Source organism: Aptenodytes patagonicus, chromosome 2, assembly GCF_965638725.1.
Source record: "Aptenodytes patagonicus chromosome 2, bAptPat1.pri.cur, whole genome shotgun sequence".
NCBI classification, from domain to species: domain Eukaryota; kingdom Metazoa; phylum Chordata; class Aves; order Sphenisciformes; family Spheniscidae; genus Aptenodytes; species Aptenodytes patagonicus.
Genome location: NC_134950.1, coordinates 146411900 through 146430602, shown reverse-complemented (window position 1 = coordinate 146430602; position 18703 = coordinate 146411900). Strand labels below are relative to the sequence as shown.

Sequence of the window (18703 nt, the reverse complement as noted above, 5' to 3'; positions counted from 1 at the left end):
TCCCTGGCATGGATTGTTCCCTGAACTGTGTCTAGGAGTGGTTTTGGAGAATGCTAGTTGGCATGGGCCAAAATAATCCAGGGGGCAATGGTAGGCAATTGCCCCAGCAATGGGGCAACTCAGTAGTTGAGTTGTCAGGCTCTCTCCCTAGCCCTTCTTAATTTGGTGATACAGGCTTCAACAGAGAGGTTCTTACTATCCCCTGCCCCTTGCACATTTGAGCATATTCCCAGTGAAGTCTCTCCTCTCAACTGTAATGCTGGCATCCTTTGTCACCTAGGCCTGAAGCCTTAGGCCTGTTTTTTATCTTTCCTTTCCTAGCCTGTGCATCCAGAATGCTATATATATTTTACAATTTTTTTTCTTTCCAGCTTTTCCAAGATACCTTTTTTCCTTCCCCAACCAACTCTGTCACTCAGATCTTGATTATCGTAATATACTTCTCATGTCTTCTCCTGACCAACACCCTTTTTCAGATCATATAAAAAGCAACCAGTAAATTCAGTTTATTTTTTTGTGGATTGTTTAGCTTTCCTCCCAACACCGGCTGTTTCACTGCATCGTTTTTGAGCTCCTTCTTTTCAAAATCCTCCATAATTATGCCTCTTCCTCTCTTTCTTCACAAAGCTGTGTATTTGCTCCTATTCTTATGTCAGTGATCCCTTACTCATATTTAGGCCTTCTCCTGTCCCCTAGATAAATCAGGCAGACTCACAGCTGTGGTCTTCCTTTCAGGTGGGCTTGTGCCCAGATAGTGCATTTACCAGTTGTTTGTGGTCCTTTTCTCCAGGCTTCTTGTTCTCAGTTTGGAAGCTGCTAGGACTAGTCCTTGTCTGCCTTGAACACCTGCTTTCACAGAAGCTTAATATCCATTTAGGACCCTAAAATGGGTCCCCTGTGTTTATTTACCTGCTTGTCCCAATTCAGTGGCAGCGCACATGACCAGATGTGTTGCAGAGCTCCATGGATTCCACATTTCCATGTATGCAAAATCTTTTGAAAATCCACCTGCTTATTTTGGGTGATTAGAAGTGGCCTGAGCTCTACTGGTAGTCAATTTTTAGTGACAGTTGGCTCTTTGGGAAATCTGAACTTTAATGGTCACTGTTACAGATAACAATTTTTATTTTAGTTCTTAAATTGCCTATGCTGATTTATGTCTAAATAGCAATAACTCCCTGCTTAGCTGTCTCTATCTCATGCTACTTTGACAGGTTAGGATTTGCAAAAATAGTTCAGGATTGAGTCCTTCCCTACTGCAAGCCAATTTCTGAGTGTCAGATAGCACTGCATCCTCACACATATGTGAGTACAAGCACTTAAAATCCACATATTTCAGTAACTGATAGTTAAAATATATGGAATTTGTGGTTTGGTCATTCATCTCCAACCTGTTTATAGTTAAAAAGGCATAAACTGTTGTGTTAAATCCGAGCAACTCTTTTAAAAAGACACTTCAATACAGGTACATGTGGATATGTAATGTTTCACTTTTTTAAAAAAATCAGTGCAAAGTCATGTTACATTTTCTCCAAAGTGCATACTAGAGAGAGATCACTGTTTTCTCCTTCAACAATGGGCTCGGTGCCTAAGAAACCCTTGAATAATTACACTCATTTCCCTGTCCAAGTTCAAAGTCAAATTCAGACTTCTTTTAACAGATTGGCACAAGCATATTTGTCTCTTAACAAGTATTACTGCTGTTGGTATCAGGTGCTGGATTTTCAGTCTGCCAGCTTCTCCCTGCTGGAAGATGACCTAATGTTCCCTTTAGAAAGTATCTGTCTCCATTAATGTAAAGAGAAAGAGTGGTGTGCTAGGAAGGAATGGCACCTTCTGCACTACGATGCTGGTGTGAATGTGGTTACCCATCCCGTGATCTCTTCTAATGTCATCGGAACCAAGTACCTCAGGCTTAGGGAGCTGCAACTAGTTCTGTATGATATAAGTCTGTCTAAATATGTAGGTATAATAATACATAATAAAGTATTTTTGACTGCATAGCTTTGAATATATTGCCCATATGCTCTCATTATAACCATCTTGGTCTCCTTCTTTCAATGTTTACTAGTTCTGCATCGTTTCCCTGCCATGTCTTAGCTTAGGAGTATAGTTGCAAAAAGACCAGGATACCTGCTTGTACGTAATTGCTTAGCCTCATTGGGTTCAGCCAGGCGACTCATATATATAAATACATGCATATGCCTGGGGTCTGCCTTCCTGAGATTTCTAGGCTTGGGGCATTCTCTCTGCCTCCAAATCTCTATCCACCTTTAATGAGCTGTATAAATAAATACAAAGTACTCCTGTTCGTTCCATATCCATAAAAATATATTTTATTAGCTGAGAGGTATACAATAATAGAAAAGATCAGACCCATCCGATGTTTTAGGGAGCTGTGGGAGGACAGGACAAGTAGCTGCTTCCAAGTGGCTGATGGATCTGAGGCCCCAGCAAGACAGATTTGTAGGTTAACTGTGATAAATGATCTTTGGCTTCACTGACTAAAGCGAGGTCACCCTTCTCGGGGCACTGCCTGCATGCTGCAACCTTGCAGCAAATTCTTGTTGAAGTACTGTGCAAACAGACCAGTTCTTATTTACATTAGAATGAAATTAAGACTTCTCAAACCCGAGATGATAAAATATCAGACAAGAGGGCAGAGATTTATAAGGCAGTGCTAATGTTTATTTACTAGAGCTTGGTTCTGTCTTTTATTTTTAGTTTGTAAAAGGCAATAGGTCCAAAAAGACAGCTGGTTTTTCTTTCTGTAGTCATTTAATAAGGGAAAATACGGGAAACTTTGTTTACTGCCCTAGTGGCTGCACCCACTGACAAATTTGAAATTCAGAGTTTGGTTGTTTTTTCTTTGGAGTATTTTTTGCTTGGATTTCTTTGGAGAGAAACAATCCAGGTTGTCGAGGGTGGGAGGAGGAAAAGCAAAAAGCTTTGACTGCATTGCGTGCCAAAGGTTTATTTCAGCTATTTCTACGTTTGGGGGGGGGTTATTCCCTCATTTTCTTTGGCTTATGCCCAGCCAGTGAGGAAATAAATATGTGAAGAAAGAATGCTATGGAATGTTAACTCCGCTGCCGTATTTTCTTCCTTTTATCATGCCCCAAGATTCAGTGAAGTTGATATAAATTCACCGTGCCTTCTTTTAAAAAGCATAACAGAAAGGCATTCTTCCTTTAAGAGTCAGACTGTAAAAGGTGATTTTCTTTCACTCAGTTTGGTTTAAGCCTGTAAAAAGCATTAAGTGAAAAATCTGATATATTTGTTAGGGCATTTATTGCATTACTAACTTATATTTTCAGTTCTCAGTGAAAGGTTTATAGAGAACATAAACCTTGAAGAGTTTTTGTTCAGGATTAAAGATATATTTTCTCCATTTTCTGGTGAAATAATAGCTCATAAAATGATTGGGATGTTAGTAATTATTTTTAGCTCTATTTATTTTCCAGGGATATTCTGTTCAACTTGCTGAGGTGCATGATGGTGGCCTTAAAAAAACACTCTCCTGATCAGAAGATTCATGCCCTTTAAAGAATTTCAAAATAATCAAAAGCTTCTGATTAGATGTAGCCACCATGTTGTTGTTCTTCATTAATTACACTTACAGCAAGCAAAGATCTGCCAGTAAACTATAAATTTAGCATATTCAGTAGTATGTAGTCTGTAGTAGTCTGTTGTGGTGTAAGTAATACACTATGTCTTCCATAATTAGTATCTTTAATACTGGGCTAATTGGGATGCTGAAAGAACTAAAATAGCTGATTGGTGGTGGCATATAAAATCAGAAAGAAGTAATTGCTAAATTCTTTCTAGGGCAAAATGGTAAGGCATGTTCTGATTAAAATTTCTTAGGAAATACTTTTTCTGGGAAATATCTGTATCTGAGAGAAACTGCTGGAAACTGAGTGAAATAAAATGAAATACTTCAGGTATTCTTCTTTTAGTTTAAAGAATTAGTTGTGGTTTTAAACAGTAGCAGAACACTGTACCCAGCAGTCATGTTGCCTGGAATATCACCACCTCAGAATTCCCAGGAGTTAAGGAAGTTATGTGATCATATCACAGAAAGCCACATTCTCAGTAGCTTAGAGTATGTTATCACTGGACATATATTGTATATTTGCTGTTTAAATAAGCTTATTTTTCTTCTCTCTAACGTCTGCCATGCAGACTCCATAGTTCTTGCTTCATTTCATGCTCCAGCATATATTATCCTGGCAAAAAGATACCTAGTATCAAATGTAAACCTTACTATGTATCAAAATGGTATAGAACAAGTGGGGGAAATATCTGCAATATTGTCAATGAACAGTATTGGCTATCTTCATGCCCTAAGATCTCAATAGTTGGCACTGGGTTTCCTTGGAATGTTTCATAGCCCAGCATATTTATTCTGAGGCATCAGAGCAAGAGCTAGCCCAGGTGCATGTCAGGCTGTAGAAGGACAAAACCCAGGATACTGTTAAGTCTGTTGTAAATTGAGTGATTCTCTTTAAGCTTAGCATTTAAAGCTCAAATCAACCATATTCAATTTTTAAAGGTGTTGTGTTCTGTAAGGGTGTTAATGTTCTGCTTCCTGTATGAAGTGAACCTTGCAAGCTAGATATCGCAAGCAGTGTTGTGTTGTAGAAATAAAGTAATACATCTGAAACGGACACTAAAACACATCAAATCTAGTGCAGAAAGAGTCAGGGAGAAATAGACTCATGTCTAAGATTTTGTCTTGAGTTACATTCAGTGATGACACGTACAAATGATTTTATGATTTAGTCATGACTGAGCTTAATGGCCATTATCAAATGTGAATTGCCGTGAGAGGTTGGATCACTTCATTGTCTAGCTTAGGTGTGACCAACTGGAGTCTCTGAAGCCTCATGTGACTCATGAGCAGTTTAAGTAAGCATCTTAATTCTCCATTCTGAGAAGTTCAGGAGCTGCAACTATAATTATGGTTTACCTACTGGGTCAGTAGATTCTTTTAAAAATTTACCAAGTGTATAAAAATGATATACCTAGAGGTAAATCAGTATTAATGAAAAGAGAAAAAAAAACCAGTTGCCTATATTGTTAGAACCTTCATTTGTTACACTCACTTTTTTTCATGAAATGCTATTCAACTTGCTTGCTTTCCAGCTAATGGCATCTGTGGAACTGTCAAGTGAGAATTAGTTCAGACGGGTCAGGGTTACTATTACCTTTTTGGAATGCACTAAATGATCTTACCTCCGCAGCTTTCCAAATGGGGCTCTGGCCTCTTTTATATCTACGTTAACAGCAATACCAAAGAATCAAACACCGATACTTTTAGCTCTGTGCAATATCAGTGAGTACTTATCATTGATTGTCATGGCTTTTACTTTAATAATAAACACTTTGACCACTTTTTCAGTGCTTCAACAGATCAAACTAATTTCTAAATTTCCAAAGAGATCGTTTCATACACCCTTATGGAAATCATGAAGGTCTGAAGACTGTGGAGCACAGTGTTGTGCAGCAGCACAGAGCAAGGACAGATACTGGGAGCAGTATAGCCATGTTAGTGCAGGATTTACCCCAGCCTAGCTCATCGAAGAAGCCTGAGCAGGATGTTGCACTAATGTGGCAATCTTGCTTCTAGTGAGGTACTGAGCTAGAAGAACACAGTGGAACCGATGGCCTAGGGAGCCTGGAGACCATACTTTCCTGCCTTGCATGTGTAGAGAGCTCAGTGTTTCTGAATCTAAACTGCTGCCAGCACCTCAGTTTGGAAAGAACAAGAGGGCCATAAGGTGTTTGGAGACATGCCTCCTAAAGAACGTGCACAACCCAGCACAATGTTAAGACTGCTGTTGGCAGCCCAGTCAGATGTGGGGGACAATCCCAACACTGAAACATGATCCCTGTGCCTGTGTTTGACTGTAGGTTAAATAATGTTGGCTTGAAGTACCACTACACTGTGCTGTAGAGCAAATTCTGTTTTTTGTGATTGATCAGCAACAAGTAAAACCCTGCTTCAGTGAGCCTTCAAAAGCTTTTGTCTCTCTTTGTTCATCGGTTTTAGTCCTCAGTACCCTCTGTGTAAAACACTGAGAAAAATGATAACGTCTTTACTCTGTTAGATTTTCGTCTTGAGGTGCCGCTTTATGCCTTCATCTGTATCAAAAGCTAAAAGCATCGCATCAAAACTAGCATTCACTTGTTGCGGTGGTTTCATGATGGCTAAATAATCTCTGCAGCAGCTCTGTGGAGGCACACCAGGCACGTTAGGGAAGCAGCTCCTGCACGCTGGAGCTGGCACGTCAGGTCTTTGAAGACGGTAGGTGTTCTCGGCATGGCTGTAGCAACAGAAAAGTCTGTTGATATTTAGTAAAAAGGAAATGTTACTTAAGGTAGGCCCTGCTCCGATTTGTGCGCTGCGTAGCTGCTGCTAGTCGGGTTGCGCGCATATTCAGAGGTGCAAACTATCAAGGCACATGAGGGCATGTCCATATCAGCTGGTCAGAAGATAATGAATTTGCAAAGAAAACATTAACTACAATATACAGAGTTGGCACAGTTTTGTGTCAGAACTCAGGAGAGGCCTAAATCCTGGGACAAGGGGGAAAGACTGCCATCCTCAAGCATACTGGGTGAAAATGGGGAATACAGCCCTCATGGCGGTGCGATGGTAGGTGAGATACCACAGGGACTGTAAGAGAGCCCTGTTGTTGAGGGGAGCACGGTGTCCTCTGCAAAACGAGCTGCGAGGGTTACCGTATGGCCTGTCTGATTTGCACCAAGATGTGAATTTTTTTTGTTTATTCTCTTCTTGCCATTAAACTTTAAACTCTGCTAAATGGTGTGATTGTTCGGGTTAACTGTGGTTTTGTCTTTCAGCACTTCAGGTTGCAAGGGATTACTTAGAATAAAGAAGCAGAGCTGAGATTTCCAAAGGGAATTAGGTGCCTCACTCCTCTAGGCCATGCTATTAATGCCAGTTGAGAAATGAATTAATGATATGCTGCAAGAGTCGTATCTTCACACGGAAAATATGCACAGTAAACGATTTTTGCTTTGGGAAGTATTTACCTCATGCTGTTAGGAGTATATAGGCAGCATATTATCTCCATTTGTTTTAATGCCCATTTGTCTTAATTATTAATGTGAATTTGAGCTGCCTTCTTCATTGCATTTAAAAGCAAATCACCCAAAGTTCAGAAGTTCACTGCACATGCCCAAAACTTTTTTTTTCTCAAGAGCTTAAACCAAACTTCAGTGATCTTAGTCATGTTCTGCTTGACCAAATACTGACCTTCCTCTGCAGTAGAAAGACATTTAAGCCTGTTTTCTGAAATTAAATCAAATTCTTGTAATCCAATGAGATTTACAACTGCTCAAGTCTAGTCAGATTCATATATGTTTAAAGTGAGACAGGTTCATATGGTGTTTGTTTTTCTTGAGCTAAGGCTGTATATAGCATTTGGGATTAAGTTGAAAATCGCTGTGTTTCACAAATGTCATCAGAGTAGGTCTGTAAAAATATTCCCAATATTTCTCAAAACAATATCTACATATTATTTAATACTTATTGCCAAAGGTTTCTCTGTATTCTGCTGTACGCCACATTTTCTGAAAGTATGTACGCTGTCATGGCTAGTAACTATTCCTCAGTGATTAGTGTGACAGTAAGTGAAGCGTGAATATTGAGACTTGCCATATCATGCATGCCAAGTTCCTATATGGCCCAACTGCTGTGAGACAAAACACACTATTATGTTTTAGACACAAAGCCATATTGTATGAAATTCCATCCTGTCACATACTGAAGGAGGTGTATTTAAAAATCAAATCTTTTCTTTTTTTCTTTAGTTCTTTTTGTTAACTTTTCTGTATTAGATACTTAACTACTGAACCTCATCAGAAAATTCAGCCTTTGTCCCTGTTGAGGAATCATGTTTCAAACTTACATCAGACAAATTGTCAATGTTTTAAGGAGGAGATTTAAAGAGATTATTGGGGGGGGGGGGGGAAGAAAGAAACAAAAACAAACGTTCCGACGTTCCAGACCGCTGAGGTTATGCACTGAATTGGTTTCTCCAAACAATTCTGATGTAGTAGATGTAATTTAAATACATGATCATACAGTGCATTTTTCATAAGTGGAAGAATAGCTTGTCCTTAAACAAAGCAGCAAAATTAGTCATGCATTCCACTAAGGCATCGGTTTTAAGACTGACAACCTTAGGAGCCCACATGCATATGCTTTTTGCAGTGTCCACTGATTTCCAGAAGTGACCTTCAGAGAAGACATGGGTTTTGGAGAAGAATTTTTTCATTGCTCTGCAAAGCTCCGTAAACAAAGCTAGAACTTTGATGTAGAACTTTAAAGATACAGCTGAGCCTAGCTAAAAGTGATGATTTGGTCCATGAGTTACTTGGATGATCTTCTTCGGCCTGTATTACACAGGAGGTGAGACTTGATCGTTATGGTCCCTTCTGAGTTTAAAATCTATAAATGCTTGGGAACATAATACTAATAATGTAGCAACTGGAATCTTCAAAACACTGTAGAAATAACTAAGACATACCTGCCCCCCAGCACTACTCGGAGTATTATCAGGGCAGGTAAATGTAATAATTATAGCAGATTGAACTATTTTTGCAGACTGTGCAATGAATATACATCTTTTTTCTATTTATTAATTATAAAACCAGTTCTAATTTTGACTGATTTATTCACAATTATTTCATTAGTTCCTGTGATTATGTTGCAGCCCTAGATATTTTTGTTGGGTTTATATTGTATTACTGTATAATCTACTGATTATTTGATACTTATCTTTGGCTTCTTGATTGGTCTCAGTAAACCAGTATCTTTTTTGTTCCTAAACTGGGAATGTGACTTTGGCTTCCTAAACTGATCCTACTCAGACTATTTTCAGCTTATATTAGTTAATCTGATTTTCTTGCTAAAAAAAAAATCTTAGCAGTATGCCAGGGACGTTGATGAGTGTTAATACAGTCAGAACGTTGGCACTACCTGTTCAAGAGCACCGAGGAACTAGGGTGTCATCATCCATAATTTCACCTGCAATTCAGAATTCATTAATGTTTGAATGTTCTTTTCTTTTGCTTTGCCTTCCTTAATTAGCATCTTCACTATACCTATGGATCAGCTAAGGAATGGTGCAATTCTTATACCGGAGGGTAATATTTCACATTTAAGTGACCTCATTTTTCTGACTTAACAGCAGGTTTCATTCAAGACAGAGCAAGTTTACTATGGCTCCTAAAAAGGATGCAGCTACTTCTGTGGGGAAAAAAATACGTTGGTGAAATGATTTGCCAGGACCTCTGAACAAATAATGGGTGCAGGTGGGATTAGGACACAAGGCAGGCCTCACAGATGCAATATAATCACCGGTCCATGGGAATTTTGGATGTGTAGAAGAATTAATACCAATTCTCCCTGAATATGTACCCCTCCTTTTCCTTTCTTTGTTAAGAATAGCCTTTTCTCCTGGTATTTTGCTGTGTTCTGTAATGAACTTTCCTGTAATTTTCAAAAAAGTTGAATGAAACAATTTCTACAATCTGGTAGGTTAAGGAATCTGGAATTAATCCTGTTGTAGAATCTAATTTATAGGCAATGACTGTTTCATTCAAGATGCCTTTATTTTGTCATGAACTGAAAATGAAAACAGACAATTTACGACCATCAGAAATACTAAAGCTTAGCATCTGTTTAACCTAGAATAACAATTCCAAATCCTAATCGTGGGAATTCTGTAAGATTATGGCTGATGAGAAATAATGTCCTGAAGTGGTTGGTACTTCTGGGCAATCCATCCCTGGGTAATTTCTGGACAAATATCCTGCCTGTTCTCAGGAAGAGATCAGATAGGCACAGTATTCAAAAATTCCTATCTAGCATACAGTTGCTAGAAATTAAAAAGACACAGTGGCAAATTTTTTGAGTCATTACAAATATCAGCATATCATACGTATGCCAACACATAATTTAGCAGAGATGCTTTTGACTTTTAATTTTTTTTTTTCACATTGAGTGTAATATGGGCATGGACAAAAAGTTGTATCTATGACATTTGTGACTTACTTAAAGTTTTCACTGTAATAACTTTTTTTTTCATTTAGTGTTTTCAGTGTTATCTCTTCTTTGTTGCAGAGATAGTTTTCACCTGTGCATACACTGACCTTTATAAATTATGCCACGTCAGCCCAATATTAAATATGTGAAAATAAAAAAGTAACTGTTTAATCCATCTTCCTTGAATGACTTTTCAAAAAGTCAGCTTGAGCTGAACAAAAATGAGCATTTGCATGAAACATGCTGTAGGATTATTGATTTTAGAGGATAACACCATCTTTTTCAAATACTGCGGTATTTTGGATTGCAGTCTACTCTGTTTTGGGAAACAGTGCATTGAAAAATAGGAGACCTTTTATACACTTTGGCATTTCTACCTGACAAGAGATCTTTACTGAGCAAAGGCATGGTTGAATTTACAGGGTTACATACAACTAATAGCAACACAATGTCGACAAGATTCAGCATCTCTTTTCCGACTGCATATTACAATGAGTTTGGTGGCTTTGGAAATTTAGGAGGCAGCTGTAGGTTACTAGACCCAAGCCACATCTTGCTGGTTACCATTTTACTCTCTCTCATCCAAATCTATTATTTTTAGTTTGTATTTTCTTATAATATTCACAAGCATATAGGTCCCAGTAAAACAATGAGTTTTCTCAGACTTCCCTGGGTAGCTTAGAAGAGATAATTCACTTACTTACAACGTAATGTTTGCATTGCATTAACACCTAATGAAGAGTCAGCGGCCTGCCGTGTGAATATATGAAAAAATAAGAAGTCAGTACTTCCTGAAAGACAAATGTCTTTAAGAAACATGATGCATATGTTGTGTGTTAAGCATCACTGGATTTTAAAATTTGATACTTCACAAAGTTGTATGAATACTGCCATTATTTTAAGCTTGGATTTCATGGGTTTAGTTAGATAGTAATAACCATTTGTTTCCAGCGCTGTAAATTTTCAGTCTGTCACTATGCTCAATAAAATGTAAATGGAAGAATCAAAACCGTTGCTTTCAAAATCCCGTTGCTCATGATCTTTTAGTGTACTAGGCAGGGCATATGTGATATGGTATATTTTATGCTCTATATTTGTAAAATTTATATGAATTTTGAGCTGTCAATGCAGAAATAATGTATTGACTCCCTAACCTGAGGAATATCTTTCCTGGTAGTGCTCCCAAACAGACTTTGTCTTTATCCTGGCTGGCAAGACCTGGTGTTTCAACTGTGCTGACTGCAGGTGGAATTAGTAAACAGAATAATGAGATTGTTTTACAGAAAAACCTTCTTGTTTGTGTTTCAGGCTGAGCTATGTGAATCACGCAGAAGATCTAGCCTCCAAACTACTCCAGTGTTTCCCAAAGAACAGATTGTCAGCACAGGCAGCCCTGAGCCATGAGTATTTCAGTGATCTGCCCCCACGGCTATGGGAGTTAACTGATAGTGAGTATAACCACCTCCAAATCAATTAAAAACAGAGACGCTAGTTCATACAGATGCACGTGTGTATGCTAACCCTCACATGCAGACAGCTTCATGGACCTACACAGCGACACACAAAATACGTGAGTGCAATTGTGTAGCTTGAAATTACATAGTTAGCTTGACACAGGAAAAAATGAATTCTTTTTTTTTTTTTTTTTGCTATCTCTGCTCTGCAGTCTGCAGCCAGCTATCTTTGTATTTGATTATGTGTGCAGCCAAGAGAATTATCTGAATTGTCATAAAGCAAAAGGAAAAATACAATTTACATACTTAGTGCTTTTCACTTTATAACATAAAGTACTTCTTAACTAGCTGCAGCATATAGGATAAAAATCCAGCCGTGTTTGATTCACAGAATCTGTATCTGTTATAACAGTAACCTTTAAGAAAGGACTCGGCATTCGGAAGTCTGAGAAACACAAAGCAGACAATCAGTTAATTTGCTGAATTAGACTGTGTAAGAAGAGGATGGCAGATGGTATTATTAACTAAGAATGCTTTCAGTATTTACATGCATCTTTTTATTTCTTTTATTAAACAAAATGCATTCCAGTTGACTTGGCAAAAATATTCCTATCATCATATATGCTGTCAATTATCTCTTTAATAATTGTAAATCATTTATATCATATGTGTTCATATCTTTTTCCAGTGTTAAAAGCACACTACTGTTTATTCTGGGGAAAAACATTATCATGCATGATGTTTTTGATTCAGAGAAGGTTCTCTTATTAAAAATAGGTTTCACAGGGGAATAACAATCAGCATTTTGCTTTAACTCAATGTGGTAAAGAGAAGCATGCTTGCATTAGAACAGTGTATGTTATTTTCTGTTTTCAAGCATACATCCATTAGCAAAAGATCTAAATACAGTACTTGGAGGCAGAAAGTTCAGAGATGCAACAATGGCACGTGTGTGTGTGTGTAACTATGGCTGATTTAAAAGTTTGCTTGTAAAAACTGAGCTCCCTTTCTGAATATTAATCCACAATAGATTCTGTTTACATCAGTGTCAGTATGAAAACTTTTGTCTTCCTAAAGTTTATCTTTTCCATCTTCTACAGCTGTAGTAGTCATATTTTGAGCTGGTTCTGTGGCCTGGCTGTCCAAGTACCCTACTCCCGACTCTGCCCTGAAGAGCACTCTCCCATTTGTAGAATATGAACATTAAAATCAAACTAGCACCATTAATTTTTGTCTGTCACCGTCTGTGTCATAGACTGTGTCCTTGCTCTGCAAAAAGATTCCCGGTTTCCTCCTCTGCCATGCTAACCCACCACTCAGTTTGCTGACTGCAGTACTTTATAAGCTGAAAATTCAAAGGATGCAGTGTACATTGAGGCTGCTGTTGAAAGTCTGTCTTTGCTGAAACTGATGCAAAAAGATTCATTTCCTCAGGACTAATGAAACATCAAGAATGCCAGTTCATTTATCCTTTTTCCACTGAATGGAAAACAAAAATCACTCTGCAGCAGTGACATCTCAATCCTTCTGACTGTGTGATTTAGTCTAGCCAGGATTTTGAATTCTGAATTCTGCAGTAGTACTTTTCTGTTAATATGGACTTATTACCCACTTGCCACTTAGTTTATCAGTCAGTGGTTAAATCCAGTTCTATCAGTGAAGTAAATGCCTACACATTATCACTCTGCAGCAGGCTGCCAACAGAGACAGTCTTGTCCTAGTCATTAACAAGCACAATGTATGCAGAACACCAGAGGGGAATTAAAACCACAAAAAATACCTCAGGGTGGTATTTTTAATATGAGAATTTAATTTGTAATTTCACAGATTAAGAATTTTGGCTGCATTAATCCTTTTATCAGCTCACAGCAGGTTATTTGCAGAAGCATAACCATAAGGCGATATTCATTGGCAGAAACACGTCTTTGCATAACGTTAAACATCAGGAGCAGTGAAACCTTTTGAAGGGGGGAGAATAAAGATGAAAAATCATTATATTTTAAAGCAAGGTTCTTCTAAATGCCTCCAGTAAAATTTTGAGTTACAGAAAGACTATTTCTGTGTTTAGTAGATAATCATTATGAAGCATAAATCCAGATGCGAGAAGGGACAATCCCAGTATCAAATACTACAATCATTTCTATTTAGTATGACTTGGATATACTTGTAAACATATTTACAAAACAAAGAAGTCATACTTTGGAGAGTTGGGAAAATGTTTACTGTGTAGTGAAATTACCAGTTTTTGTGATTCTAGTTCTCTGGGTTAATATTTTACATTGGGAAGGACTTGCTACTGATAGTTAATTAAATGTAGGTATAAATACATTGAGACTTTATGCACAACAGAACTGTGTGTACACACAAAATCTACTGCCTCCTAGTCAAGACACCACTGCGATTTTACAAATCTCTGATGTATTCATCATGGAATATGTTTTGTCCAATTTACTCCTAGTGCTGAATTGCAAATTTGGGGATTTAGCACTAAAAACCAAGGAAAGACTCTCAGGTGAGGAAGAAGAAAGAAAGAGAGGAAAAAAAAAATCAGTCAAATGATTTTCTATCAGAAAATACTATTTCTTTGGAATCACAGTATTTCACAAAAGTATGGTGACTCTGCCTACATTGAAAAAGTAAAAAAAAAGTGTTTCACTTTCTCGTCTTGTTTTGAATTTAGTACTATGAATTTATATTCTATGTAATATTTTACAGGATAACATTTTGATCTTGTGTTTTATTTTTAAAATGTATGCAAAATGAGTTTATGTGAGAAGCAAAATTTTGATTTTTGATTCAGTTTGGTTTCAAGTCAAGGCATCATTTCAATTGAGTTAGAAATTCAGTTTCCAGATGTGCTCTGTCTACCATCTAGCCACTTTCAGTTTTTAAAAATATTACATTAAAAAGGTAAGAGTTGTGCAATTCTGCTAAAAAATATTGTCTGGGAATACAATACAGTTGAAGAAGAAACATAGCCTTCATTCATCTCAGACCTGAGCAGTAATCTATAGATTAACTGCTTTTACTAAATATGTGTACTTGATATTCTATTGAAAAAAGAAAAAATCAGTCCTCCCCCTTTTCTGCTTTCATATTTGAGAGCTCATATTGATTTATTTGCATAGAATATCTGCCATTCATAATGTATGTTACCAAGGACAGCAGAATATCAAATGCAAGTTGAGATGTCAAAAATACAGTGGGAAGATCTTGTGCATAAAAAAATAGCTAGGTCTTTTAAATGCATAAAAATGAAAGAGTAGTTCCAAAAACTTACAGCTATGCTAGTTGTTAGTGTGAAAACAAAGAAAACTGTTCCGGCCCTGATCGGGTCTTTAAAGGTAGTCTATTATCATTTTCTCATGCAATCATGCAGCAGCAGCTGTCCAAGGATATTTTTATATGGACATTTGTTCTCAGAAGGTATTAAAAGTCAGTGATTTTTCCCCACCAGTTTGAGGCACCTTAAGTAAAAATGAGTTTTCGTATCATCAATGTGCGAGTCCTTAACCATTTTCAGTTTGATCCCTGTGATTAATATCATCGTGTCTTCGAATAATTAGTTGCCTGGTGTTATGTGGAAATCTTCAAGGTTTTTCTAGCTCATGCAGAAGGGGGTTGCTTTATGTAAAAACTTTCTGAGTTGTTGGGATATTTTTACCAAGCCTAGTTGTCTTTAATAGTTAATAAAATGAAGTAAAACAAAATATCTCAGTTATACTGGCATCAGGATTTTGACGATGTAATACATGATGTCAAATTATTGAAAAACCTTGCTGCATTTTTTCACATTCTTATTTATTTCTAAATGCTATCAGAGAGGAAATTTTAAAATGTAAAATATGAATTATATAGCGGTGTAAGGACAAGCAAACACACACATACACCCCCTGGAAACAGGTTTTTTTAGATGAATGCAACTGAGAATGTTTGCATCATACATCTTCCATCATCATGCATGCAGGTTCTTTCCAGTCGGAATTTTTACAGTGCTTGCTTGCATAAATAGGTTGTATATATAAAAGCTGTATATATTTACTCAGTGTTGTGTTTGCCATATATGTTAACTAATTATTTTTAAATCACTACTTTTGCAGAAAAAAATCAAAGTTTCTGAACTGACACTCTTTTTTGCAGTGTCTTCTATTTTTACTGTACCGAATGTAAGATTACAGCCAGAGACTGGAGAAAGCATGAGAGTCTTTGGAAAAAACAACAGTTATGGCAAAGGTGTATCAAACAGCAAACATTGAAGAGTACCTATGTTCACAACTGATAATGCAGGTAAGATGATTATTTGAAGGTATATCTTTGAAAATACTCTTTAGTTTTCTGTAGAGAAACAAAATATAAAATTCAACTGCACATTTCTTAAATTGCTCATGTTCAGGCAGATAATCTGTTTTTGCAGTATAGATGGTCAATATGAGGAGTGTAAGTTCCTGGCCTTGTGGGCAGGATCAGCGTCACTGACAGGCTGAAAATATTGCAGAAGTTGGTGCCAGCAGATTAAACATTAGGTTGCCTTTAATTTGGACTGATTTTTTTTTCCCCTGGTAAGATATGGAGAAATAAAATGTCTCTTGCCAGTTCTGTTAAACTTTGGGACAAGGACAAAAAATGATTCATTTTGTAGGTTTGGTAGCCTTGATAGCAGAAGGATATTCCTGATGGAGATAGGGGTGCTGTGATGTTAATGAATTTGATCTATATCACTGGATCTACTCGAACTGGTTTTGTTCTTGGATGGCTTTCATTCAGTACCCCATCTTTTTAACTGTAGTTATTCAGCAGTGAAATATTGTGTAATATGACTTCAGATATTCTAAGAGTAGAACAGAACCTGGGAAGGGCAGATGAGTAGAGAGGCTACTTACTAACTTAAAGTAAGGGAATGAGGGTTGTTATATCATAGAATGGTTTGGGTTGGAAGGGACCTTAAAATTCATCTAGTTCCAACCCCCCTGCCATGGGGAGGGACACCTTCCACTAGGCCACGTTGCTCAAAGCCCCATCCAACCTGACCTTGAACGCTTCCAGGGATGGGGCATCCACAACTTCTCTGGGCAACCTGTTCCAGTGCCTCACCACCCTCATAGTGAAGAATTTCTTCCTTATATCTAATCTAAATCTACCCTCTTTCAGTTTAAAGCCGTTACCCCTTGTCCTATCACTGCATGCCCTTGTAAAAAGTCCCTCTCCAGCTTTCTTGTAGGCCCCCTTCAGGTACTGGAAGGCTGCTATACAGTCTCCCCGGAGCCTTCTCTTCTCCAGGCTGAACAACCCCAACTCTCTCAGCCTGTCTTCATAGGAGAGGTGCTCCAGCCCTCTGATTGTCTTCGTGGCCCTCCTCTGGACTTGCTCCAACAGGTCCATGTCCTTCTTATGTTGGGGGCCCCAGAGCTGAATGCAGTACTCCAGGTGGGGTCTCACGAGAGCGGAGTAGAGGGGGAGAATCACCTCCCTCCACCTGCTGGCCACGCTTCTTTTGATGCAGCCCAGGATACGACTGGCTTTCTGGGCTGCAATCGCACATTGCTGGGTCGTGTTTAGCTTTTCATCAACCAACACCCCCAAGCCCTTCTCCTCAGGGCTGCTCTCAAACCGTTCTCCGCCCAGCCCCTACCCATATGCAGGACCTTGTACGTGGCCTTGTTGAACTTCATGAGGTTCACACGGGCCCAACTGTCTAGCCTATCAAGGGCCCTCTGGATGGCATCCCTTCCCTCCAGCATGTCGACTGCACCACACAGCTTGGTGTCGTCAGCAAACTTGCTGAGGGTGCACTCAATCCCACTGTCCATGTCACCGACAAAGATGTTAAACGGCACTGGTCCCAATACCAACCCCTGAGGAATGCCACTTGTCACTGGTCTCCACTTGGATATCGAGCCGTTGACTACAACTCTTTGAGTGTGACCATCCAGCCAATTTCTTATCCACTGAATGGTCCATCTGTCAAATCTGTGTCTCTTCAATTTAGAGACAAGGATGTCATGCGGGACAGTGTCAAATGCTTTGCACAAGTCCAGGTAGATGACGTCAGTTGCTCTTCCCTTATCCACCAACACTGTAACCCCATTGTAGAAGGCCACCAAATTTGTCAGGCACGATTTGCCCTTAGTGAAGCCATGCTGGCTGTCATCAATCACCTCCTTATTTTCCATGTGCCTTAGCATAGTTTCCAGGAGGATCTGCTCCATGATCTTGCCGGGCACAGACGTGAGACTGACTGGCCTGTAGTTCCCCGGGTCTTCCTTTTTTCCCTTTTTAAAAATGGGGGTTATGTTTCCCCTTTTCCAGTCAGTGGGAACTTCACCGGACTGCCACGACTTCTCAGATATGATGGATAGTGGCTTAGCAATTTCGTCCGCCAGTTCCTTCAGGACCCGCAGATGGATCTCATCGGGTCCCATGGACTTGTGCACCTTCAGGTGCCTTACATGGTCTCGAACCTGATCTTCTCCTACAGTGGGCGGCTCTTCATTCTCCCAGACCCCCCCTTTGCCTTCTGCGGCTTGGGTGGTGTGGCTTGAGCACTTGCCAGTGAAGACTGAGGCTAAAAAGTCATTGAATAGCTTCTCCATATCCTGGGTAACCAGGTCTCCCGTTTCCTTCCGGGGGGGCCCACATTTTCCCTAATCTTCCTTTTATCCCCAACTTACCTATAGAATCTTGTTGCCCTTGATGTCCCTGGCCAGATTTAATTCTATCAGAGCTTTAGCTTTCCTGACCTGATCCCTGGCTGCTCGGACAATTTCTCTGTATTCCTCCCAGGCTGCCTGTCCTTGCTTCCACCCTCTGTAGGCTTCCTTTTTGTGTTTGAGTTTGTCCAGGAGCTCCTTGTTCATCCATGCAGGCCTCCGGGCGTTTTTGCCTGACTTCCTCTTTGTTGGGATGCATCGCTCCTGAGCTTGAAGGAGGTGATCTTTGAATATTAACCAGCTTTCTTGGGCCCCTCTTCCCTCCAGGGCTTTGTCCCGTGGCACTCTACCAAGCAGATCCCTGAAGAGGCCAAAGTCTGCTCTCCTGAAGTCCAGGGTAGTGAGCTTGCTGTGCACCCTCCTCAGTGCCCTAAGGATCTTGAACTCCACCATTTCATGGTCACTGCAGCCAAATCTGCCCTTGAGCTTCACATTCCCCACCAGCCCCTCCTTGTTGGTGA

The 18703-nt window shown here is 39.0% G+C and overlaps 1 protein-coding gene across 4 annotated transcripts in view; it reads left to right on the top strand.

Annotated features, from left to right (window-relative positions):
* The window catches only part of CDK14 (cyclin dependent kinase 14), a 329864-nt gene that overhangs the window by 246982 nt on the left and 64179 nt on the right, over positions 1–18703 (top strand). For all 4 annotated transcript variants that reach the window (XM_076331548.1, XM_076331551.1, XM_076331550.1 and 1 more), the window contains 2 exons: positions 11390–11529; positions 15676–15822. In XM_076331548.1, coding sequence (XP_076187663.1) covers positions 11390–11529; positions 15676–15791 — 256 coding nt within the window. In that variant the 3' untranslated portion in view covers positions 15792–15822. The remainder of the gene's footprint in view (positions 1–11389; positions 11530–15675; positions 15823–18703) is intronic.